The sequence below is a fragment of the Telopea speciosissima genome, chromosome 5 (genome assembly GCF_018873765.1).
Source record: "Telopea speciosissima isolate NSW1024214 ecotype Mountain lineage chromosome 5, Tspe_v1, whole genome shotgun sequence".
In the NCBI taxonomy this organism is placed as follows: domain Eukaryota; kingdom Viridiplantae; phylum Streptophyta; class Magnoliopsida; order Proteales; family Proteaceae; genus Telopea; species Telopea speciosissima.
The window spans coordinates 3197354-3222500 of NC_057920.1; the positions used below are offsets into that span (position 1 = coordinate 3197354).

The 25147-nt window shown below is 38.9% G+C and overlaps 1 protein-coding gene across 4 annotated transcripts in view; it reads left to right on the forward strand.

The window, feature by feature from the left end:
• The window catches only part of LOC122663423 (suppressor of RPS4-RLD 1), a 95421-nt gene that overhangs the window by 18572 nt on the left and 51702 nt on the right, over positions 1 to 25147 (forward strand). For all 4 annotated transcript variants that reach the window (XM_043859132.1, XM_043859131.1, XM_043859133.1 and 1 more), the window contains 8 exons: positions 9926 to 9992; positions 10484 to 10584; positions 10706 to 10813; positions 13047 to 13117; positions 13205 to 13261; positions 23890 to 23998; positions 24123 to 24203; positions 25013 to 25099. In XM_043859132.1, the coding sequence (XP_043715067.1) occupies positions 9926 to 9992; positions 10484 to 10584; positions 10706 to 10813; positions 13047 to 13117; positions 13205 to 13261; positions 23890 to 23998; positions 24123 to 24203; positions 25013 to 25099 (681 nt within the window). The remainder of the gene's footprint in view (positions 1 to 9925; positions 9993 to 10483; positions 10585 to 10705; positions 10814 to 13046; positions 13118 to 13204; positions 13262 to 23889; positions 23999 to 24122; positions 24204 to 25012; positions 25100 to 25147) is intronic.

Below are 25147 nucleotides of genomic sequence, written 5' to 3' on the forward strand. Positions count from 1 at the left end.
CTTCCTCTAAAAGGCCGACCTTTTAAGAAAGGGAGGAAACAATATATATATCAAACAGGAGCTATAACACGGCGGACTATCCAAAAGGGGACACGGGTGGATAGATAATTTTAACATTATAGAATCGTCATTCCATCTTATATCGGTTCTGGTTACTTTGTGAAAGATGGCTGATGCAAAGAATGTGGTAACTGAGGTGGTGTCTTCGTCCTCCAATCGGATCACTTAGAAGAAACTTAAAGGGATTATTAATTTCCAGCAATGGAAGAAGATTGTTCAGTTGGTGTTGAACCGCCGCGACCAAGAGAGTCACTTGACGAAGACAAAACCTGATGATGATACATCGTGGGACACTATTGATGCACGAATTTTGGGGCAGATGTTAAATTCTATGGAGAACTAGATTGTTGATCTGGTAACACATATTGATGTTGTGAAGGAGTTGTGGGAATATTTGAATGTTTTGTATCTAGGACAAAACAATCTGTCTCGTATTTATGAGTTGCCCCAGGAGTTCTATTAGGTTGATAGAAAGGGTTGTAATTCGACCCAATATTTTGCTGATCATAGTTATCAAGGTGACAAGGCGACCATGGCGGTTCAGAGGGTCCAAATTCAAGGCGACAATGTCAAGGCGGCAAGGCGCCTAAGTCAACCAAGAAGCCTGGACGCCTAGGCGTCGCTTTGATAACTATGTTACTGATTTTAAGAGGATGTTTGAAGAGTTAAGTTCTATACTTTCCATCAGTTTTGATGTGTAGCATATGCAGAACCAGCGGGAGCAGCTTGCGGCTAGGGGTTTTTTGGGTGGCCTTGGCAAGTAGTATGACTCTGTTCGCTCTCAAATTCTTGATGGTGATAAGGTGGCCTCTCTTGCAGATACCTTCTCATGAGTTCTACGGGTGTCTCAAGAGAATTCTCATGATTCTAGTACACTGGTTAATAGTTCAGCCCTTGCTTCTTATACTCGTAACCGTGGGTCTGGTGGTGGTAATCGTGCCCGTGGGGCTGGTAGTGATTCCAATAAGGCACCAAATTCTGGTAATTCTAGTACACAAGCTATTTCTGTTACTTCAGGTTCTGTTATCATCATTGCAAACAACTAGGTCATATCCAACGTTTTTGCTGGAAACTTCATAGCAAACCATCTCAACCACAATTTGCCAATTCAACTGCTAGTATTGAGTCTGAAGTTACATCATCTCTAGAGTCTAAGAGTAAGATGGTGATGATGTCTGATGAGGATTATGCACGGTATACCCAATTTCAAAATTCTCAGTCTCTCACTGCTACTTTTGTTCAGACAGGTAATGCCAATCGATGTCTTTCGTCTACTTCCGGTTCCTGGATCGTTGATTCAGGTGCGTTAAATCACATGTTTGGTGTTTCAGGTATATTTTCCTCCTTTAATAAGTCATCATCCAGTGTTACCTTAGTTGGCAGTTCGTTAGCAAAGGTTCATGGCACAAACACTATTGGTCCAAATTCTTCATTGTCTTTGTCTTCTGTGCTTTATTTACCAGATTTTCCTTTCAACCTTTTATCTGTCAACAAGCTTACTAAAGATACAACTGTTCAGTAACCTTTTTCCCTGATTCTTGTGTCTTTCAGGATCTTACAATGAAGAAGATGATTGGTAGAGGATGTGAATCGGGGGGGGGGGGAGGAGGCTATATTTACTCGAAGACTCTTCCTCCATTGCTTGTTCAAGTTTTGCGTTGCATCACCAAGTTCATTGTCGTTTGGGTCATCCATTGTTGGAAAGTTTGAAAAGACTTGATAATCGTTTTAGTTCCCTTTCTAGTTTAGAGTTAAGTCCTGTCAGTTTGAGAAACTTCACCTTGTAAGTAATCCCCATAGGGGGTCAATAAACGGGCTACACAACCGGTTGCTTTGGTTCATTTAGATGTTTGGGGTCCGTGTCCAGTTGTTTTTAAGTTGGGTTTTAATATTTTGTTACTTTTGTTGATGACTATTCCAGAGTTACCTGACTTTATTTAATGAAAAATCGTTTTGAGTTATTTTCTATTTTTTGTGCATTTGTTCTGAATTCAGACCCAGTTTGTACTTCTATGCGTGTTCTTCATAGTGATAATGCCAATGAATAATTTTCTAACCCTTTCTCTCAGTTTATGGTTTAACATGGCATGATTCACCAGTCTTCCTGTGTCGACACCCTCAACAAAATGGTGTGGCCGAAGGGAAGAATAGTCATTTGATGGAAGTTACACGGTGGCTTCTTTTTGAGATGAAGGTAACGAAACCTTTTTGGGCTGATGCCATTCTGACTGCGTGTTATCTTATTAACCGCATGCCTTCCTCTGTTTTACGTGGTGTTGTACCCCCCTCTCTATTGTTTCTATCAGATCCTTTATTTGTTTTACTACCATGTGCATTTGGTTGTGTTTGTTTTATTCGTGATCATCGTCTTGGTATTTAAAACTTGGATCCCAAAGGTGTCAAATGTTTATTTGTTGGTTATTCTCGTACCCAAAAGGGGTATCGTTGTTATTCTCCTAAGTTGCTAAGTATTTTGTTACAGATGATGTTTCTTTCTTTGAGTCCACCCCTTATGCTGACTCTTCGTTGATGTTTCTGAGTTGGATGTTGATCTTCCTATATATATATTGTTCAGAGTTTGGTTCCATAGGTTCAGGTGCTTTTACTCCACCACTACCGCCTCCTTTGTCAAAGTCGGCCATTCATACTGTATATAATTGTCATCCTCGCCCATATGCTGCCCCCTTCACTTCCACGGTCTTTGTCTCACTTTCTTTGCATGCTGATCTTGTGATAAGTAATCCTACTTTTGACATTGATATTCCTTTTGCTCTTCGTAAGGGTGTTCGGAATTGTACCCGACATCCCCTCTCGAATTTTGTATCCTATTCTGGCTTGTCATCTTCCTTTTGTTCATTTTTGTCTACTGGTGACAGTTTTCCCATTCCTTAGTCTGTTGCAAAGGCATTATCTAGTCTTGGCTGGCAAGTTGCTACGACTGAGGAACTGTTGGCTTTGAAGGAGAATTGTACTTGGGATTTGGTGCCTTTACCTACAAGTAAATCCACAATTGGTTATCGATGGGTGTTTGTGTTTAAGGTGAATCTTGATGGTTCTTTGGCTAGTTTGAAGGCCAAACTTGTGGCGAAGGGGTATTCACAAGTATATGGTGTTGATTATGTAGACACTTTTTCACCAGTGGCTAAACTTACATCTGTTCGTATTTTGATTTCTCTTGTTGCCTCTCACCATTGGCCTTTGTATCAGTTAGATGTTACAAATGCATTCCTGCATGGTGATCTCCATTAGGAGGTTTATATGGAGCAACCTCCGGGTTTTGTTGCTCAGAGGGAGTCTGGTATGGTATGCAAACTCAAGAAGTCTTTGTATAAGCAGAAACAGTCCCCTCGAGTGTGGTTTGGCCGATTCACCGAAGTTGTTCTAGAGTTTGGGCTGACCCTATGTTATAGTGACCCTTTAGTGTTTTATTGGCAGTCCAGTGCAGGAAGAATATTTTTTATAGTGTATGTTGATGGTATTGTAATTGCAGGAGATGATTCTGCATGAATTGAAAGTATGAAATTGCACTTACAACAGATTTTCAAACTAAAGATTTGGGCTAGTTGAAGTATTTTTTGGGAGTTGAGGTGGCCTAGTCAAGGAAAGGCATTTCACTTTCGTAGCAAAAGTATGTTCTTGATTTACTTTCATAGACAGGGATGTTAGGATCCAAACCTTCAGATACTCCAATGGATCCTAATGTGAAACTTATAGTTGATGGTGGTGATGCTCCAGCTGATCCTGAGAAGTATTGGAGGTTAGTTGGGAAATTGAACATTTGATTGTGACTTGACCTGATATTGCCTTTCCGGTCAGTGTTATGAGTCAGTTTTTGACCTCACCTCGGATGTTTCATTGAGATGCTGTTATTCGTATTTTAAGGTATCTCAAAAAGGCTCCAGGACGAGGTTTGCTATACTTAGATCATGGACATGGAAGAGTTGAGGGATTCTCAAATGCCGATTGGGCTGGATCTCCTATTAACAGAAGGTCCACTATGGACTAATGTACTTTTTTTGTAGGGAATCTTGTGCCGTGGAAGAGCAAGAAGTGTAGTGACGAGATCTAGTGCAAATCAGAGTATTGGGCCATGGCACATGTCACGTGCGAACTAATGTGGCTATAGCAGTTATTAGTTGAACTTGGATTTAAGGATCCATCTCCCATGCAGTTATGGTGTGATAACCAAGCAATGGTTCACATTGCATCAAATCCTATGTTTCATGAGGACGAAACACATTAAGGTTGATTGACACTTTGTTCGAGAGAAGCTGCAGCAAGGGACAATTTCTACAAATCATGTCAGAACAAAAGAACAACTTGCAAATGTGTTCTCTAAGTCTTTGGGGTCTGGAAGAATTGATTATATTTGTAACAAGCTAGGCATGATTGATATATATGCTCTATCGGATTAGTGCTAGTTACTAGGGCTATCGGATTAGTGCTAGTGACTAGCACTAATACCCAACAGTCTATTAGTTTATTTCTGTTTTTTTTTCCTGTTTTTGCCTTATGCTTTGTTAGGGTTATTTCATTATAAACAATGTGGTGTGTGGAGGAGGATCATATTGGTCGACTCTCTTCTCCTATTTCTTCTATCTTCTTTTTCATTATTGTTTACAAAGAACACAGATATACATGAAAGGTTTCCAAAATCCTTTTTTTTTTTTGTGGGGGGTTGGGGGGGTGTGTGGGGGGATGCCCCCTCCTCGCCCCTGGATCCCCTGCCGGTGGACTGGAGTTCGTCCTAACCTTTGACATTTCCTTTGTGAAGTGGCCATCCTTTTTAAAGGCATGTCTTGGTTTCTGGATGTTAGGATGTTGATGTGTCTCACCCTCTCTCTGTGTCTGCACCGGAAACTTGTGTTAGTGTCCAGATCATAGGTTGAAACTAATATTTAATGTAGAAAGTGATGAGAATAATAGGAGACGAAAATTTTAAGTTGATAGAAAATGAAGTTCCAGGACTCATGTCCCACACTCATCCCGCCAGAGGGTGGGGGATGGTGTAGAAATACTTCTGAAATTCAATGGTATTACACTTTATGCACATGTGAAGACACAGTTTCTTATTGTTCCTTCTTCATGGAATAATATCATGTGCTACTCCCAACCAAAACCCTTTGTTTTTTGGTTGGGTGGGGTGGGGGAACAAGGGATTCCCCCACCCCTCCCCCCCCTTTTGGGGATCAAGGGATTCCTAGTTGATCTTACATTGGAAGGGTTCATGTGGGGACTATGATGACAACATGTTGGAGAAAGATTTGAAGGGGGCAAGAACCCTTGTTTCAAATAAACACACCCCATAATCAAGTTTAGAGGGAAGATCGATATATCCTAAGACTCCAAAAAGAAAGCTATTTGAATTTGATTGATTTCAACTTCTCTAAATCCTTTGGGGAGACTGAGGTTCTAAAAAAAAGGCATGAGGAAGAATAGGCAACATACGTATAGGTATAAGCGTTCTCTGGATAGTCTATTTGTAGAGCCCACTACTCAGTGAGTTGCTGTTGAGTTACTTTTATTTGCTTTTTTTTCTTCTTTTATTTCCAGTTGTTTTCAGTCTCTTAGTTGTCTTACACATTAGATGTATCAAAAACGACGATGGCAGAGTACTAATAAAAGATGAGGACATTGAAGAAAGGTGGAAAGAGTATTTCTACAGGCTTCTCAATGAAGACCCCACGAGTGATAGGGCTGCAGAAAGCGACTTTTTTCATACGAACACCTCTTCTCGTAGATATATACACAAAATTAGGATGCATGAAGTAAAAAAAGCTTTAAGAAAGATGAAAGTAGGCAAAGCTTAATGCAATAATTGGCCCCGAACCAGTGAGAAACTATCGGGAGATCGATTGTAGCCAGGATCAACACAATAAGGAAGAACAAATTGAATAACTGAAACTTTATTTATTTATTTATTTTCCTGTTTACATATGAAAGAAGAACATAAAAAAAAGGATAAGAAGAAGAAGAGGATATAGAGAAGATGGAAGAAGAAGGGGGTAGGGGATGGCTTTCTCAGCCTCTCTCACCCACAGCTATCCCAGCTGTTGAAACAAGGATATTCTCCCATACACAATGACAACATGGCCTGAAATTTTTTTCTCCAAAATCTGTTTCTTCATTACAATGTGAGGCCTATTAATAGCTTAGGCAAGCTTACATTAGAAAGTAGAACTTCTAAAATAAGAACTAATCTAAAATAGAAACTTAGTAAATAGCAACTACTAAATCCTAACTAAAATAGAAGGTAACGAAAATTAGAAACTACTAGGCTTTATAGTTCAGCCACATGCAAGAATAACTAAAATAGAAACTAAGAGATTTGTAACTAGGTTCTACTAAGAGAATAGTAACAGAATAAAATCAGATCTTCACACCAGCTGCCCATATCAGTCCAAATCACTGTTCACGTGAACAATAAATTTTTTTTTTTTTTTGAAAATTTTGTCTGTCTTCTTCATGCTTCTCTCTGGGCTGGGGCTGCCTTAGTGATGTTCCATCGAACCAACAAAAACTTGCCACATCATCAGACCAGGCTGCTTCTCACAGCAGTCGAATCCACAACCTTGCTGGGCTGGTTTTGGGGCTTGTTCCTACGGGTACATATGGACTTGTGATCTACATCAAAGCTCCGGGTCTAGACGAGATCCCAATTGAGATGTGGAAGAATGTAGGATTTTGTGGTCTATCTTGGCTAACCAAGTTGTTTAACAAGATTATGACCACTAGGAAAATGCCAAATGAATGGAGGAGAAGCATTGTGGTCCCAATTTATAAAAACAAAGGGGATATTCAGAACTATAATAACTATAGAGGCATAAAGTTAATGAGTCATACGATTTAGCTATAGTAGAGGGTTATCGAAACCCACTTGAGAAATGATACTACTATTGTAGAAAACCAATTCGGATTTATGCTAGGAAGATCCTTACTTAGAAGACTCATGGAAAGATGTAGAGAAAGCAAGAAGGATCTCCGTATGGTCTTTATAGACCTAGAAAAAGCCTATGACAGAGTCCCTAGAGAGCTAATCTGGAATATCCTAGAGAAGCGAAGGGTGTCATGTAAATACGTAGACATAATTAAAGATATGTATGTTGATATGGTGACTAGCGTTAGAACGGTGGGGGGCCAAGGCAATTGGGTTGCATCAAGGATCAACCTTAAGCCCTTATTTGATTGGGCTTATCATGGACGACCTAACTAGAGGCATTCAAGATGAGGTCCCATGATGTATGATCTTTGCAAATGATATTGTTTTTGTAGATGAGACAAAAGCAGGGATTAACGCCAAAGTGGAACTATGGAGATCAACATTGGAATCAAAAGGTCTAAAGATAAGTAGAACTAAGACCGAATATATGGTGTGAAACTTTAGCAACTCTGGGATGGATAGTGAGGTGGTGAATATTGGTGAGAGGGAGATCCCACAAAGTGATCACTTTAGATATTTGGGATCAATCGTAAATAAGGGGGTTGACATAGAAGATGACATTGCCTAGAGGATTAAAACAAGGTGGTTGAAATGGAGAGGTGCGACTGGAGTTCTATAAGATCGACGTATTCCTTTTATAACTTAAAGAAAAATTTTATAGGATTGTCATTAGACCAGCTATGATGTATGGGGCACATGGTTCAAAATCTCGCGATATATCGCCGATATTTCGGTATATTTCAGATATCTCGACACTGCCGAGACGAGATGACCATACGAAATGAGAAAAGTTCAAATTTCGGTATATTTCGTCAAAATTTCGTGAAATTTCGGTATATTACTTGAACAATGTGTATTTAACTATTTATACATCAAGGTCCGACCACATACTGTCAATCAAGGGTGCAAACCCAAAACACCACTTTAAGTTCATTTTTTTTGCAATATAAAGGTTTAAATGTGTTTATTTAGCTTAAATAAGGGTGTATATGAAGTATCAGGCCTTAATATGGCGAAAAACCCACCGAGATGGACTGGAGAAATATGGTAGAAAAATACCATATTTCAGTGAAATTTCCATAAATTTCGGATATTTCAGAAATCTCGGCTTGCCCGAAATGGCGAGATGAGACAAGATCTTGAACTATGATGGGGCGGAATGCTGGACTATGATGAAGTATCATATACATAAACTTGGTGTTGCAGAGATGAGGATGCTGAGATGGATGTGTGGGAAAATTAGGGAGGATAAAGTAAGGAATGACCATATTAGAGCTGGGTTGGGAGTGGCTCCCATCCATGATAAACTTAGAGAGAGTCATTTGAGGTGGCATGGCCATGTTCAACGGAGGCATTCAGATGCCCCAGTCCGAGGAGTGACCTAATTCAGATTGTGGGAACCAAAAGAGCCAGGGGCAGGGCTAAGATAACCATAGGAGAAGTGGTAAAGAAAGCAGGGTTTTAAGTATCTTTACGTATCGCCGATACTAACCGATACGTATCTTATTTTAGGGTTTCGATATGATACGGCACCGGTACAATACTTAAAAATACCAACTGTATAGGGTCGATACGTGACCAGATATGGTTAATACTCTCCGATACGATACGATACGTCTATCAAAATCACTTTTTCGATACGGTACCCAATACCGATACTTTAAACCTTGAAAGCAAGACATGCTTAGCTTAGGCCTTGCTCTTGGCATGACTTCAAATAGAGCTGAGTGGGAAGCAAAGATCCATGTAGCCGACCCCATTTAGTTGGACTTTGGTGTTGTGATGCTGCTGTTGTAATAAACTCCAATTTCAGGGCCTGGAAGTTGGGCAGTTAAGAAGCGGTACCTAGCTAGGAAGGGTCGATGACCTAGAGTTTTTGTCAATGTTGTGTGCCCCTTCCCTTTATTTCTATATTAATTTTCTGTCTCTACTAAGATCCATGTAGCCGACCCCATTTGTAAGTTGGGATAAGGCTGAGTTGTTGTATTTTTCTTTTGTTGGGGCCGGTATGAAAGGGATTATGTGATGTTTGTTTCCTTTTCCTTCTTCCCTTTCTTCCTTTTTCTAATTTCTTTTCCTTTTTGTTTTCAACCTGAATGTAGTGCAAAAGATAAATATCTGCTCTTGTTGAAACTACTTGTCATTTCTGGTGTCTTTAGGCTGCATACTTTATGTTGTCTACTATGTGGGTAAAGTTTATTGTTGTGAATTGTGTGGTGCTTTTGGTAGAGTCGGGTTTGAGAAAGAGTATAGTAGTCTTTTTTAGAAGTTGCTTTTGATTTATTTATTTTATTTTATCCCAAATCTTCTCAAATTTAGAACTTTTAATAATATTACCTGTTTATAGGTTTTATATTTCTTTCTCTATGTACTTCTTTTATTCTTTTTTTTTTTAATCCTTAAAACTTGTCTGTCTTTAGATTTCAGGTTTCTCTTATTTCCTTCTCTTCTTCGTACTTTTACGGATTTTCTCAAAAGTTCTGGATTCAAAAACTGTAAATTGAGAAAGTTTGTCAATTAGATAATGTATGCAGTTGGTTTTGAAAAGAATTCTTCATGATAGCATGCAAGGTTAAAAGTTGAAAGGCATTAGTTGTCAGAAGACATACATTTACATTTTTTATTTTCAGTCAATTACAACTGTGTAGTCATTATATTGTGCAGTGCTTAAGGATACAAAAGTCCCATTCAGAATAATTTTTCAGAAAACTTAGCTTCCTGTAGGGAAGGAAGGTCATTTATAAACTGTTGTAATTTATGGATGTAATCCCATGATTTGTGGCATGTGGCCTTTCTATTCATTTGATATTGTTGTGCCATGTAGAAATTTTGCAAAGCATAGAAGATCCTCTTAATTATTTTCTAATTTTCATTAATAAATTGTTGATTTATTGAAAAAGGTGCATTAATTCTTATCAATTCCAGGCCATTGAAGACTTGACCAAAGCATTAGAGTTTGAGCCAAACTCATCAGATATCTTGCATGAAAGGGGTAAGGTGCTCAAGCCCAGCTCTCACCTGCAGCCTTACTACCATCACCACCATATTTTTTTTTATAATCACCATTTTTCTCATCAGCATCATTATTATCTAGAAAATTTTAATTTGGTAAATATGGAAAAATAAATTTCCTATACCAGGTTTGTTTTTGGAAACAGAATTAGAAATACATATCTGAGTCGTTTTCCATTTAGTATGGACAAAGGAGGTGAAACTCTTATTGTAATTATTTCAGCTCTATCTAATATTCGTCTTAAACCTTTGCAAAATTATCTTATAGATACTGTGTCACTAGAACTTTCGCATCCACAATATTTGATTGAGTAATCAGTTTGCTACATCTATAAAAGACTAGTTAAAAGTGTTATTATTGGAAAAAAATAAAAAAAACTAGTATTATATATTCATTTGTCTTTACAAAGTACATATGGGGTCCCAATTCAAAGGCATACAAGTGATAAATACCGCCAAAGTTCTATGCAGGAATTGTTAATTTCAAGTTCAAGGATTACAATGCAGCTGTTGAAGATCTGTCTTCATGCGTGAAGCTTGATAAGGATAACAAATCTGCATTCACATACTTAGTGAGTACCTAAATCTTAAAATCTGACTTCTGCAAGAGCGTGTATTTCATTGTCAATTATGGTTTATGCACTTGTCAAAATGCTTATTTTTGTTGATCGAGAAAATTTGGTTCTAATGTAGGGTTTGGCTCTAGCTTCAATTGGTGAGTACAGAAAGGCTGAGGAGGCACATAAGAAGTCAATACAGCTAGATCAAAATTTTCTTGAGGGTTGGGCCCATTTAGCACAGGTATCTGCGTGAAATTACTTGCTGTAAATGTTTTTTTCTTCTAATTATTATTTTTTTAATTTTTAGGTTGAATACAATATTCCAAGATAAAAAAACTGAGTGCATACTCTTTTGCTTGTTTATTGTTGAATAAAGTTTAGGTAGGGATTGTACCTATAAGGATTGTAGTACTAGTAATGTTACTACAGGATTCCTAAAGTTAGTAGGTGGCACCCAAAAGCTAGTTACTAGGGGTCTGTATGGTAGCCTTCCAAAAAACTTTTTCTGGAGTAAGAAATGGAACAGATCTTCTGATCTTGTATGTGTTGCCCGGTCTGTTTTTGTGTGTTTTTTGTAAACGAACTGGGTGAAAGAAATGGTTCTTGCACAGTTTTGAGAAACACCAAAAAGAAGCTCCGAAAAAACAAAAACACAAACTGAAAGCAAAAATGAGCACGATACAGACTCGATACTCACGAATCACCATCATTGTCACTGCTATAACCACCACCACCTCCACCGCTGCCGCTACCACCACCGCCACACCTCTACCATCACCACCAACTCCACCACCGCCACTGCCACCCCACCACTTCCACCTCCATCTCCACCACCGCTGCCGCCACCACACTACCACCGCCACCACCTCCATCCCCACCTTCACTGCCACCACCACCACTACAAAATAGAAGAGCTTCTTCTCTTAATATGGAATCCATACACGTGTTTTTTTTTTTTTTTCCTAGTGGCAGAAACAAATTTTTTTCCAGTTTTATCATACAGCATTTGTTGATACAGAATTACTTAAAAATCACAAAAAACTGTTTCTGACTCGGAAACAGTATTTTGGAACAAAAACATTCCCATACAGACCCTAGGTGCTTCTGCAAGATTCTTAACCAGTTAACTGTATTGTGCATTTCTATTTCAGTGTTCAATTTATGGTTGGTGCAAGTTATAATGGGTAGGTTATTTTACAAAAATCTTCTGCTTTGAAGTTGTAAGTTGCTTTTATTATATTCATTCACATTTGTTACTTGTCAAAGTTGATTAGAGCGTCTTTGTAATGGGAGAAGGTGCTGACCATCTGCATCTGTATTTTTTTATTGTCTGATTCTCCCCCTTCTTATTCCTTCAGTGGCTTTCTCTCCTCTGTTTCTTCTTTTTTTCTTTACATAAAATGGCTTATCAACCACATCAAAGCTTTCTTTGATATTTACTGTTTCCATTCAATATCTTTCCCGGTTATCTTTACAGTTTCTGTTTTTCTTTTCTCTCTCGCTCTCTCTCTTGGTCTATATAATTGTTCTTTGATTGATTACCCATGAAGAAAGTTACAATTCACATTGTTTCTGAAATTACATCTATTCTCATATTATTTTGTTTGTTTGCTTCTCAAATCTGTGTCCTGGAAATAGGGACGAATTTCGTCTTAAGGAAGGCGACTCTGTAATGCGCCTTGAAGATTCAAGCCAACTTCTGTTCTAACATGAACACTACAAATTATGTTTCCTTGTTTCTCTTCTTCTTGTCCAGAAATTTCTTTGGACTATAAAGAGAGTTATACAATGGAAATAGTCGAGAATGTAACCTAGACTTTGTCCTTCCGAAAGATAATCTGGCTCTTACGTTTGCAAGAAAAGGTCTGCTTAGATCATAATCAGCATGCCAGCATTTTGCATTAAAATTGTCCAATACACTTCATTTTTATTGGGTTATTAATCTTCTGTAATTCATGTTATTGTAAACTGCTGTCCTAAGACACTAAGAAATCAAAATAGGTACGGAGTTATATGATTTCAGGAATGATTGATAGAGATATTTACAACACCTATGCGCATCTACATATATGAATCATGAAATCAGTAAAATATGTTTCTTCTGAGCAACACTTTTTGTGAATAGCATATTAAAATGTGAAGGTTTACATTTACTCTTCGATGCATTAATTGGTCTGCCATTGTGAAGCTCCATATAGGTTCTGTTAATTGGTCTGTTGTTGAACACTCCATGTAGGGATGAATAAGCTGTAACTTTTGCTTTGTTTAGTCATAAACTCATCAACCATATGAACATCTGGATAACCACTTATTTGTTCAATGTCCATTACAAAGGATGTACTTATTGTGGGTATTTTTGTATAAGCATATGTATACTTATAATCTTATTCTATGCTTTAGATTTCACATATATTTCTAGAAACGATAGTGGATATATTTCTTGTTATGGCATTGATATGAGCATAATGTGGCAGTTCTATCAAGATTTGGCAAATCCAGTGAAGGCTTTGGAATGCCTTCAACAAGGCTTACAAATTGATGCGAGGTAGTTTTTCTGGACTGGTCTAGTTTTGTTAATGTGGATTTGCCCTTATATTTACTTCATTGTTTTTATGACATATCACATGTTTAGGTTTGCCAAGGCATATCATTTACGTGGGTTACTCCGCCATGGGATGGGAGAGCACAGGTTATCTATTGTATTTATTATTTTTTAAATTTTATTGTGGATCGTTTTTGTCATGGTTTAGTCTATGTTATAGTTGATGCTACAAGAGAGGTTCAAAATATTAGTATCGTTCTTATTGAACTGACCAATTAAAGACACGTATCATGGATGAATGTGCACATTGGAGTCAGTGATTATCATAGTTCGAGAACCCGCGAGATCTCAGTCGAGATCTCGTTTTTTTGGGAGGTGGAGTCGAGTTGTCATACGAGTTAAAAAAGTGCAAAATCTCAGTGGAGATCTGAAATCTCGACCCAAAGTCCTTTATATGAGTGCCATATCTTGAGATCTGGGTGGAAAATCTTAGTGTACTGAGAAATCTTGGTATACAGACACCTATCTCTTGGTATATAGACACTTTTTTATGCCAAAAATCAGGACAGACTTATTTATGCCTAATATCATATAAGTAAATGTTTTTGGTGTGCGTGAATGTTGTCAAAATCTGATTAATATGTACCGGTCAAACTTAATTTGGTGTGCACGAATGCTGTCAAAATCGTTCTGAATGAAAATATTTTTTTGGACATTAAAACAAATGAATATTTTACCGCACTTTTGGTTTTTCGCAATATTTTACCATATTAAGATTTATGGAATTTTTAGATTTGAGAAAAACCCCAGCATTAGAAAGTTGAAAATTGCATCCACCATCGAAAATCTAGTTTTTTGTTTTTGAACTGGGGGGTTGACTTTTTTTCCTTTTGGAATTTGATTTTTTAACTATTTTTATTGGATTCAAATAGGAGGTATTTGCTTATTTATGAGTAATATCTTAAGGCCTGAAACTTCATGGAAACCCTATTTTAGGCTATATAAACACATTTAAATGTTCGAATTGCAAAAATAGTCACCCAAAGTGGTGTTTTTTATTTGCACCATTGATTGGCAATGTACGGTCGAATCCTAATGTATAACTTAGTTAATTACACAAACACATTGTTTAAGACTTTAAGTACTAGAGGACATAATAAATTAATGATTAATAAACAATTTAAACAAGTAAATTGACTTGGAAGTTGGAAACATAAAGTGAATGACTCAAAATTCATAACTTAACTCATAATATTAAGTACAATAAGTAAATAACAAGTTAAGAAGATGATATCAATATGACAATATCCCCAATAGTCTAATACAAGTCAAGTAGTCATCTAGTGACTCAAATGTTCATAAATATTCTAATAATAATTACTCCGATGTCCAGGATCGACCCCACTCATAGTCCGATGGAGCCGACGTGCATTGTTCTCCGACTGTACGACAAATGAATGCCACGTCATAGTATGGGAGAAGAAATGAGTGTAGTCATCCACAGTGGCCATGTAAATTGCATCATCAACATGTTGAAGGTAACCTATCCTAGGATATGGGTCACCAAACTGTGAAGAAGTACTATCCACTGAACCACTATGATATGACGCCTCTAAGCGCATGTACGGGTACGGCTGGTGGGTTGGGTAGGAAAAGATGTCATCTACAAAAGATGATCCACTACGTCCCTGTGAGTGGGAGTCGTACTCAAAACTGGGAATGGATGGAGAAGATATTTAATTGATCACCATACAATGTACATAACCCCTATTTTTTTTACATTCTTGTTGTAAGAAAATCAAAATTTTGAAGCGAAAAAATAAAAAAATAAAATATTGTTGAAATAGGCTGCTTACCCGATTGGGGTAAGCAGTCCTAGTTGGATTGGGATTAGTCCTACTAGTCCTAGCTGATTAGGATTAGTCCTAGTCATGTTAGGAGTAGTACTAGTCAGATTGGATTCTTTTCTTTTATTTTATTTTTTGTTTTATCCTCAGCTGAGTCCTATTCTGGCATTCCTAGTTGTATTAGGAATTCCTAGTAGGACTAGGATTGAGGTGTTATTATTCCTATTTGTACTTTGATCAGTTTACTTCAAGTTAATATAAATAAAGGGGCTTGGGTGATCGATTCAATCACTCAAGCATTCAGTTCTAAGGGCTGTTAACATGGTATCAGAGCCAATTCTGATCTAAAGAGCAGCTTTCTTAGTTTTTTGTTTTTTATTTTTCACTTTCCCCTCCCCACGGTTTCTGGTTTTCTCTTCTCCACCACTCTCGGCTCCTTTCTCTCATTCAGGGCAGCAACTATGAGGTGATCTGATGAAGATTTAGATGCTGCCCTCAATCCTACCTCATCAAGATCAAGATTATTGGTATGACCTAATTCTCCGGCAGATCTCCTCCATTCTTGAAGATCAAGTTCTTCCTACACTTGAAGATTGATCTTTCCTTTTTTTGGAGATTATTTTCTGCTATTATTGGTGCATACCTTCCCTATTTGAAGACCGCAGAATTGGATCAAGTATAATTCAGATCCGGACTGCGGATTCTCCAAACACAGTTTTTACCTAATTTCGATCAAATTAGGGTTTCTTATTGGCTCATCGAAAGAGCTATTTTTGGAGGACTTCTTCCCACCACTTGGAGGATCACTCGATCTATCTTTCAGCCTATTCAGATGGCTGAAATTGCGCCACTTCAAAACCCATACTTCGGATCTCGATTCAGTTTTTGAAGATTTGTGTTTTTTTCAATTTTGTGGATCGGTTTCTACCGAACTATGGGTGATTCAGAGACAACTACTCGCTACTTCGGAGGGGATGGTCGACTAGGAATGACTTCCTTCCCTATCTCCGCCATCAAGCTTGATGGTACGAATTATTTAATTTGGGCGGATCACTATCTCGATGTGGTGGTAGGGGATTCATCTGGCCATCTCATTGGCACCATCAAACAACCGTGAAGAAGGTGCTGCCCGTACTAAATGGGCTGCCAATGATGCAATGGTAATGTCCTTTGTCTGAACTCTATGACCACCGACCTCTCTAGTCGGTATCTTCTCCTCGACATCTGCTACGATATGGACAGTCGTCAAGGGCACTTATGGTCGTTCAGGAAGTGGTGCTCAGGTTTATGAAATCAGGAAGACACTCCAAACCACTACTCAGAAGGAGATGTCTGTCACCAAATACTATGCTGCCCTCAAATGTTTATGGCAGCAATTGGATCACTATGCTCGGTTTCAGCCTACTACTACTGCTGATATTACTGCCTACCACACCTATGTAGACCAATTCCGTGTCTATGATTTCCTGGCTGGCCTCAATGATGACTATGATCCTCTTAGGGTGCAAGTCCTTGGATGGGTTCCTTTCCCCACTTTAGAGGAGACTTTTTCTTATGTTCACAGTGAAGAGACACAACGGGTTGCCATGATGATTACTCCCAAAGTTGAGAGATCAGCCTTACAAACTGCTGGCCCCACTCTTGTTGCTTCTTCTGACAGTGTTGCGGCTTCTACTACCAAAGAGCCTGTTAAGTGTGAGCATTGTCACAAACCATATCACACTAAGGCTCAGTGTTGGAAATTATATGGAAAGCCAACTGATTTTGAGGCCAAACGTGGTCGTGCTAAGTCTAAAAACAAAGCCAATCCTATTGAAAGTGTAGCTCCAACTCCCACTGCTGACATTGGTTTCTCCCAGGAAGAACTCTAGGCTTTGCGTCGTATGTTGAACACATCAATCGCCTCTACTATGTCTCGCGCCAATTCGGTTCCTTCTTTGCCCGCATGTATTTCTTTTGCTGGTCATTGTGCATCAGTAGTATCCACTCCATGGATCATTGACTCCGGTGCTACTGGTCACATGACAGGTTCTTCTAGCCTTTTTAATACATATTCTCTTGCCTCTGGTAAGGATAAAGTCAAAATTGCTGATGGGTCCCTCTCCTCCATCTCAGGGAAAGGATCCATTGGTTGTTCTCCTTCCCTTTACATCGTCATCCGTGTTGCATATTCTCAAATTTACAACTAACCTTCTTTCCATTAGCGTGATCACTAAATCCCTAAATTGTAAAGTGACCTTTTTCCCACTCACCGTGTTTTTAGGAACCGAACTCGGGAAGACGATTGGATCGGGTAAAGTGCATGGCGGATTGTACCGCTGATGGCGATCCTACTCGGCTTTGCCTTGGCATCTTTCTCTTCGATTTACATAAATGACACTCTAGACTAGGCCATCCCCCCTTAGGTACTTTATCCAATTTATTTCCAGCATTAGTTAAAGACTGTAATAAGGAAGATTTTTTTTGTGAGCCTTGTGTCTTAGCTAAACAGACGCGTTCAACTTATCCTATTTCTAATAAACGATCCTCTTCCTTATTTCTTATTGTTCATATGAAGTGTGGGGCCTAGTAGGGAAGCTTCCCCGATGGCCATCGGTGGTATGTCAATTTCATTGATCGCTATTCTAGGTTCACTTGGGTTTACCTTCTGCACACAAAGAGTGAAGTTTTTTTATGTTTTCAACACTTTCATCAAATGATTAAGACCCAGTTTAATGCCACTCTTCAAATTTTGAGGAGTGATAATGGAAAAGAGTATATGGAAGGTCGGTTCCAAAAATACCTCACTGCACATGGAATCCCCCCATCAGACCAGCTGTGTCGACACTTTAGCCCAAAATGGTGTGGCTGAGAGAAAAAACCGCCACCTCTTGGAGGTGGCTAGGGCCCTTATGTTTGCTCGCACTTGTCCCTTCCCTTTATTGGGGGATGCTGTCCTCATCGCAACCTATTTAATTAATAGGCTGCCCATCGGGTTCTTCTTTCAAAAGCCCCTATTGAGCTATTACTTGGCTCTTTTTCCTTTATAGTCCCACCTAAGGTGTTTGGATGCATTTGTTATGCTAGGGATACAAGGTCCCCTGGTAAACTTGACCCACGTAGCCTCCGCTGCATTTTCTTGGGTTATTCTGCTACCCAAAAGGGGTACAAATGTTACTACCCTCCATCCCGCAGGACTTTTGTCAGCATGGATGTTGTCTTTCATGAACATGTTCCATATTATGTGTCCCCACCTCTTCAGGGGGAGAGTGTTAGTGAAGATGTGCTGACTATTGACTCTCCACCTCCACTTCACTTTGTTTACCATGAGTCTGAACCAGTTCGGCCTGCCCCTAGTACTCCCCCTGAGGCAGGGGAAGAGGTTCCTACACAGGGGGAGACCATTTCTATTCAGGGGGAGCAATCTACCCAGGTCCAGACTCCTATCCAAAGGACTATTAGTGAATTTCAGAGGAGGATTGATGCCAGTAATGTGAAGACCTATGCAAGGAAACATAAGCAGGTTCAATCAACTGTTGCTCCAGTACCCATCCAATTGCCGAACCCGGATCCAGAACCTGCCTCTCCACCTGGTAATGATCCTGACTTACCTATTGCTCTTCGCAAAGGTGTCAGAACTTGCACTCAGCATCCCATATCTCATGTTGTTTCTTATGATTCCCTTTCCCCATCCTTTCGTGCCTTTATTTCCTCTCTTTCTTCTGTTCGTATTCCTAACAATTGGCAGGAAGCTTTATCAGACGGAAAGTGGAAGGCAGCTATGATGGAAGAAATGGACGCCTTGAAGAAAAATAACACATGGGAGCTTGTGGTTCTTCCACCTGGGAAGAAAACCGTTGGATGTAAATGGGTGTTGTAGTGAAACGAGAAGGTGGATGGCACTGTGGATAGGTATAAAGCACGACTCGTGGCCAAGGGGTTCACTCGGACATACGGCATTGATTACTAGGAAACTTTTGCACTGTTGCAAAGTTAAATCTTGTTCGTGTGTTATTATCTTGTGCGATCAACCTTGGATGGGATTTGCAGGACTAGATGTAAAAATGCCTTCCTAAATGGAACACTGGATGAGGAGGTGTATATGGACATTCCACCAGGGTTCTCTTGTGACAGAAACCAAGGAAAAATATGCAGACTGAAGCGCGCACTTTATGGGCTGAAGCAGTCACCTCGAGCATGGTTTGGCCGGTTCCACAAGGCCATGATTTCTGTGGGCTATAAGCAGAGTAATGCTGATCACACACTCTTTATAAAGAGGGTTGGTGAAAAACTCACTGTTCTTATAGTCTACATTGATGATATAGTGGTTACTGGCAATGATGGTGATGAGATCAGACGGTTGAAGACCTTCCTTGGAAGAATTTGAGATTAAAGATCTAGGAAAACTACGATACTTTCTTGGGATTGAAGTAGCCAGATCTTCTAAAGGCATTTTTCTCTCCCAAAGGAAGTATGTCCTAGACTTATTGGGAGAGACCGGGTTGCTAGGCTGTCATCCTTCAGATACTCCTATGGACCCTACTGTTCGACTCAAGGAGAAAGAGGGTGAGCCTGTTGATAAAGGCCGGTACCAAAGACTTGTAGGGAAGCTGATTTATCTTTCACACACGCGTCCCGACATTCTTTGTCGCCCGTGAGTATCTGTGAGCCGTTTATGCATGATCCCTACTCTTCTCATATGGAGGCTGTTCTTCGTATCTTGCACTATTTGAAGTTAGCTCCTGGAAAAGGAATTCTTTTGTCTACGCATGGTCATCTACGGATAGAAGCATACACTGATGCTGATTGGGCTGGTTCTGCTGATCGGAAGTCTATTTCTGGGTATTGCTCCTTTGTAGGTGGAAATCTTGTCACATGGCGTAGCAAGAAGCAAAATGTGGTTGCTTGTTCTAGTGCCAAAGCTGAGTTTCGAGCTATGGCACAAGGTATTTGTGAGTTACTATGGCTTAAAGGTTTGCTACAAGATCTTGGTGTTCCTATTTGTCTTCCGATGATGCTGTACTGTGACAACAAGGCTGCCATCAGCATAGCACACAACCCAGTACAGCATGATCGTACCAAGCATGTTGAGGTGGATAGGCATTTCATCAAAGAGAAGTTAGAAGCTGGGCTGATTTGTATTCCCTTTATGACATCTGCGGATCAACTTGCTGATATCTTCACCAAGGGATTGTCTAGAAAATTGTTTCATCCTAATCTAGTCAAGTTGGGCATGATCGACATCTTTGCTCCAACTTGAGGGGGAGTGTTGAAATAGGCTGCTTACCCGATTGGGGGAAGCAGTCCTAGTTGGATTGGGATTAGTCCTACTAGTCCTAGCTGATTAGGATTAGTCCTAGTCATGTTAGGAGTAGTACTAGTCAGATTGGATTCTTTTCTTTTCTTTTATTTTTTGTTTTATCCTCAGCTGAGTCCTATTCTGGCATTCCTAGTTGTATTAGGAATTCCTAGTAGGACTAGGACTAAGGTGTTATTATTCCTATTTGTACTTTGATCAGTTTACTTCAAGTTAATATAAATAAAGGGGCTTGGGTGATCGATTCAATCACTCAAGCATTCAGTTCTAAGGGCTGTTAACATATATATATATATATATAATTTTTTGACACCGTGAGGTTGTAGATCGGCCTATAGTGTCTAACATATATTAATTTAATCACAAACAAACAAGTATTGATCATGCTTCTTTCAAAAAAACATTTTTGGAGAAATTGGTTTTACCTGAAATAGTGGAAAAGCCTTACAAATGTGCTAATGGTGTGTTCTCCGGTGTAGATGCGGTGAAGATTCAAAAAGAATCAGTAAGGAGAAGTGAAAGGATGAAGAACAAGGAGAAAAAAAACCCAAAAACCCAGAGCTTGTTAAGTCTCGGTCGAAATTTCGACCGAGACTAACGAGTTTTGGTATTTATAAAGCTACTTTTGAAAAAGGACTCTCGATATCTCGCGAGATTTTGATTTTGTCTCGAGATATCACGAGATGGTCGAAATTTCAACCGAGTTTTTGCATTTTTTTTGTTCGAGCTGCTGTTTCGTTTCGGTCAGGTCGAGATACTCGAAATATTCGAAATCTTGACCGAGATTTTGCGAGATTTAGTACTATGCTTAAATGATATTAGGCATAAATAAGTGTCTGTCTTGGTTTCTGTCCTGATTTCTGGCATAAGTGTCTGTCCTGGTTTCACACAAATTGAAACTCCTATTTGGACTTTGTTTTTATAAAATCTGATAGTGCTATTGTGTTTAAATGGCCTAAAATAAACTGAATACCAAGTTTCAGACCCAAATTAGGTCTAAAACCCACCGAAACCAGGTTTCAAGTTCCAAAAAAAAAAAAAGAAGCACCAACTCGACCAAGATCTCGGTTTTTCACAGGGTCGAGTCGGGGTCGAGTTCCGGGTTTTAGTACCTTGGTGATTATACAGCAAGCCTTCATTTAGAGAAACAACCAAAAAAATTGCTATTATCAAGCAATTAACCTTCATTAGACATTTACTTCAATACCTCACTATATACTGTCCTAGCCCTCTTGATAAGAAGTGACACTTCAATAAGGACCCAAATTCTGTCAAAAGGCTGATAACAGCATCATATTTTTTTTTCTCTAACTTTCACAAAGCCCATCAGATTCTCTAGGTATTGAGCTTGTTGGGAAAACTACAGAATAATCTTAAGCAAGGTTAAAAATTTCAATATTGCAGTATTTCAGCATTAGAAAGACGGAATTTCGTGAAATACATTATTATAATATCTCAAAATAATGGTAAACATTGTAAAATTGGGTAGTTCTTTAATTAATGGAAATAAATTTGTATGACTACATGCCCGCGTTCCAAGAGATGTGCCAGAAAAGACAAAAAAAGGTCCTGTGCAATAACATGTAAGAGTTTTTATATATGAATTCCATCTTCTCTATGACGTTCTATGGTTCTAGGGTGAAATGTAAATAAAATTTTTTTTGGGTGAATAAAAATTCATTACCAAAGAGAGAAAACAAGAAGCCCCCAGAATTCAGGGGGAGAAAAGAAAAGAAGAGAACATCCTACAATACATAGGGCTAACTGACCCCCTAGGGGGAAGGAGAGAGAAGAGAAGAAGGGAGAGACCCCAGGAAGCAACAATGAGCCTGTTCCTTGGGGAGTGCACACAAGGGGGAGGGGGGAAGGGGAGAAGGATTTGAAACTGACATTCCAAAGAGATGGAATCCCAAATCTGTTTGAAAGATCTAGAGTTGGTAGTCCATCTCCTAATGTTGCGCTCCATCCAAATATGCGAAATGGTAGCCCCAAAAGCCAACAAGCCAATTCTATCACATTGCGAGTTACCCCCAAAAGATTGGATGATCCACTTCCACTCTCTCTGAAAAGGCAGAATCCTTCTTCTTCTAGGCCAGCATTTGATGATGATTCCAGACCAAATAGTAGCCGAAAAAGAGCATTCAAAGAACAGATGATCAATAGTTTCTAAGCCGTTCCAACAAAGGCAGCAAGCTGGAGAGACACTTAGATGCCGGTGAATGAGGAAAGACTGAGTTGGGAGACAGTTTGTAAGAGTACGCCAAACACAAAAGCTATGTCTTGGAATATGCCCTTTGAACCAAGTAATAGAAGGACCTCTAGATCTTGTAAGATTCCAAGCTGATTTGGAGCTGAAAATACCTGAAGTCGATGGACTCCAAGAAACCAAGTCTCCAGATCTCGTTACCCTTCTGATCAAAGGAGGGAGAGAATTCCAAATAAATGCAAGCTGAGGGGAAGGAGGAGGGGCCCAAGATCCGAATGAGATGATGTCTGCAACTGAGGGAAGTCTATGAAGACCAGCCCTATAAATATTTCTTGAGCTCACTAAGGGAAGGAGGATGCCCAAGGGATGCCAATGATCAAGCCAAAGTCTGGTGGAGGATCCATCAACAATCTTGCTAGTAACAGCCCCAAGGGCTAAGTTTCTACATTTGAGAATGTTTTTCCAGACCCAAGAAGCATCCGGAGAGCTGGAAACGGTCCAAATTGAATCTCTTTGAAGGAGCCCCGAATAAATCCAATCAACCCAGATACTGTTGTGCCTGGCTGCAATTTCCCAGATGAGTTTAAGAATCCCAGACATGCTGACTTCTTTGATTATTTTTAACCCAAGACCCCCTTATTTCTTGGGCAGGCAAACTAAGGACCAATGTAAATAATTTTACGTCTATTAATGCCTTTTTTTGGTAGAACTGTAGAATATAAGTGATATGTTCAGAACACCTATTGAATCAATTAAATACTATTGGAGCCTCGTGCACTGGGAAAGCCCTTGGATGTGTCCTTGGATCAATCTCTTTTAGTTTTTAGTCAGACTCTCCAGCTTTGGATTATAAATCTCAGTGTCTTGAGTTGGCATCTCCATGACCAACTTGAAACCAAAATCTGAGTCCTAAATATCCCTCTCCACCTTACCCTGCCCCATTGCTACTTTTTGTGAAGCAAATCTACAGTTACTAGGAAATTGATATTGGTCTTTGGGCATGTTAAGCCATCCATAGACCTCTCACACAATTAAGTTATTCCAATTTTCACAAGTTATTCTAAAACTAAATCTTTATTAAGTTTTGCAATTTCTTAAATTTTCAGAATTAAAGTATATAAAAGTTAGCATTCAACCCAAAGCTTGATAGATAATTTATCTAATTCATCAACAATAAACATGTCAGACTTAACAATATTTTGGGTAATTAAGAGGAATTTCATTAAATGCAATGATAACTCTATTGCAAATGGAATCTCTAATAATTCTTTCTATGGCTTCTGAAGAGAAGAACGATCAGAAAATGGCACAAAAAAATGAAAATGGAATCTCTACTAATTCTTTTATGTGGTTGAGTAATTTTCTGTCTGGTTTTCACCATAAGCTCAAGGTTCTCACTGTTAATTGGCCAAGTTGACTGTTGCAGGAATGCTATCAAGGATTTGTCTGTTGAGTTGAGTATTGAGAATTCGAACATCGAGTGCTTGTACCTACGGGCTTCCTGTTACCATGCAATTGGAGAATATGGGAATGCGGTATTGGATCTTCTCCCTTTTCTTTTCTATCTCTATTTGTTCTTTACCTCTTTACTTTTACTTTGTCTTCTTAAAAACTGTGGAACCAATTGTTAGCTACTTAACTTTTATCCCGCGGTTACAGGTCAAAGACTATGATGCTGTTTTGGATTTAGAACTAGACTCAATGGAAAAATTTGTGCTTCAATGCTTGGCATTTTATCAGGTTTGTGATTTGATATAGGATTCCTTATTTTATTTTTTTGGATACTTACGAGGTTTTATAAAGAGTGAGAGCTCCTCAAGATGTGGATGTCCAAAAGGCCCAGCTATACTGTAGAAGGGTCCCCAAGAAAATATACACCTGCTGTACAAAAGAAGTCTTCCAGTCGGGAGATATATCTGTGCTTAGTTTCTTAATCTCCTAAATTCTCTATAAGTAGATGCCCTTTTGATTCTGGCAACCTGCAACTTCTGTGGTTAACTCTGGCATTTGGCATATCTTATTTTCTAGCAATTTCTCTGGCAACCATTTTTAGTTTAGGGTTCATGCTTATAGATTTAGGTCTAGATTTCATGATTATAAGGTTTAAGGTTTCATAGAGTTTTTCGGTGATTTTGCAGGGTTTCATAGTTTAAGGTCAAAGGTTTCATGAAGGTTTTCATTGAGTTTAAGATTTCATAGAGAGGAGAAGGGGTTTCAATGGGTTATTGGGATTTAATATCACAAATCAATGGCATCTAGCCCACTCTCCAAGAGGTTTTGGGAAGCCCACACAGAAAACCTATTACCGAATCTAAAACATGCTTTAGCTGCAGTTATGCTTAAGCATTTTGCTTCCTTTACTGCTTTTGGATATTACTTTTCTTGTGCTGTTTGGCAGCAAAACACACATTGTTTAGCTCTAATGATGCTATAATTGTCATCAATTTGTCCTTGTGTTGCTTTTGTCACTATTACTTCATTTTTGGATAGTGATGGTAAAGTTTACTAGTTATTTTTTTTTTGTACTTGAAATAAAATTCCACTTGCAGAAGGAAATTGCTCTGTACACTGCTTCAAAGATCAATATGGAGTTTTGCTGTTTCGATATTGATGGAGATATTAATCCCCTTTTTAAGGTAATGTGTTGTAAGTTGTGACCCATGGGTGGATGTCCTTTTATGTTT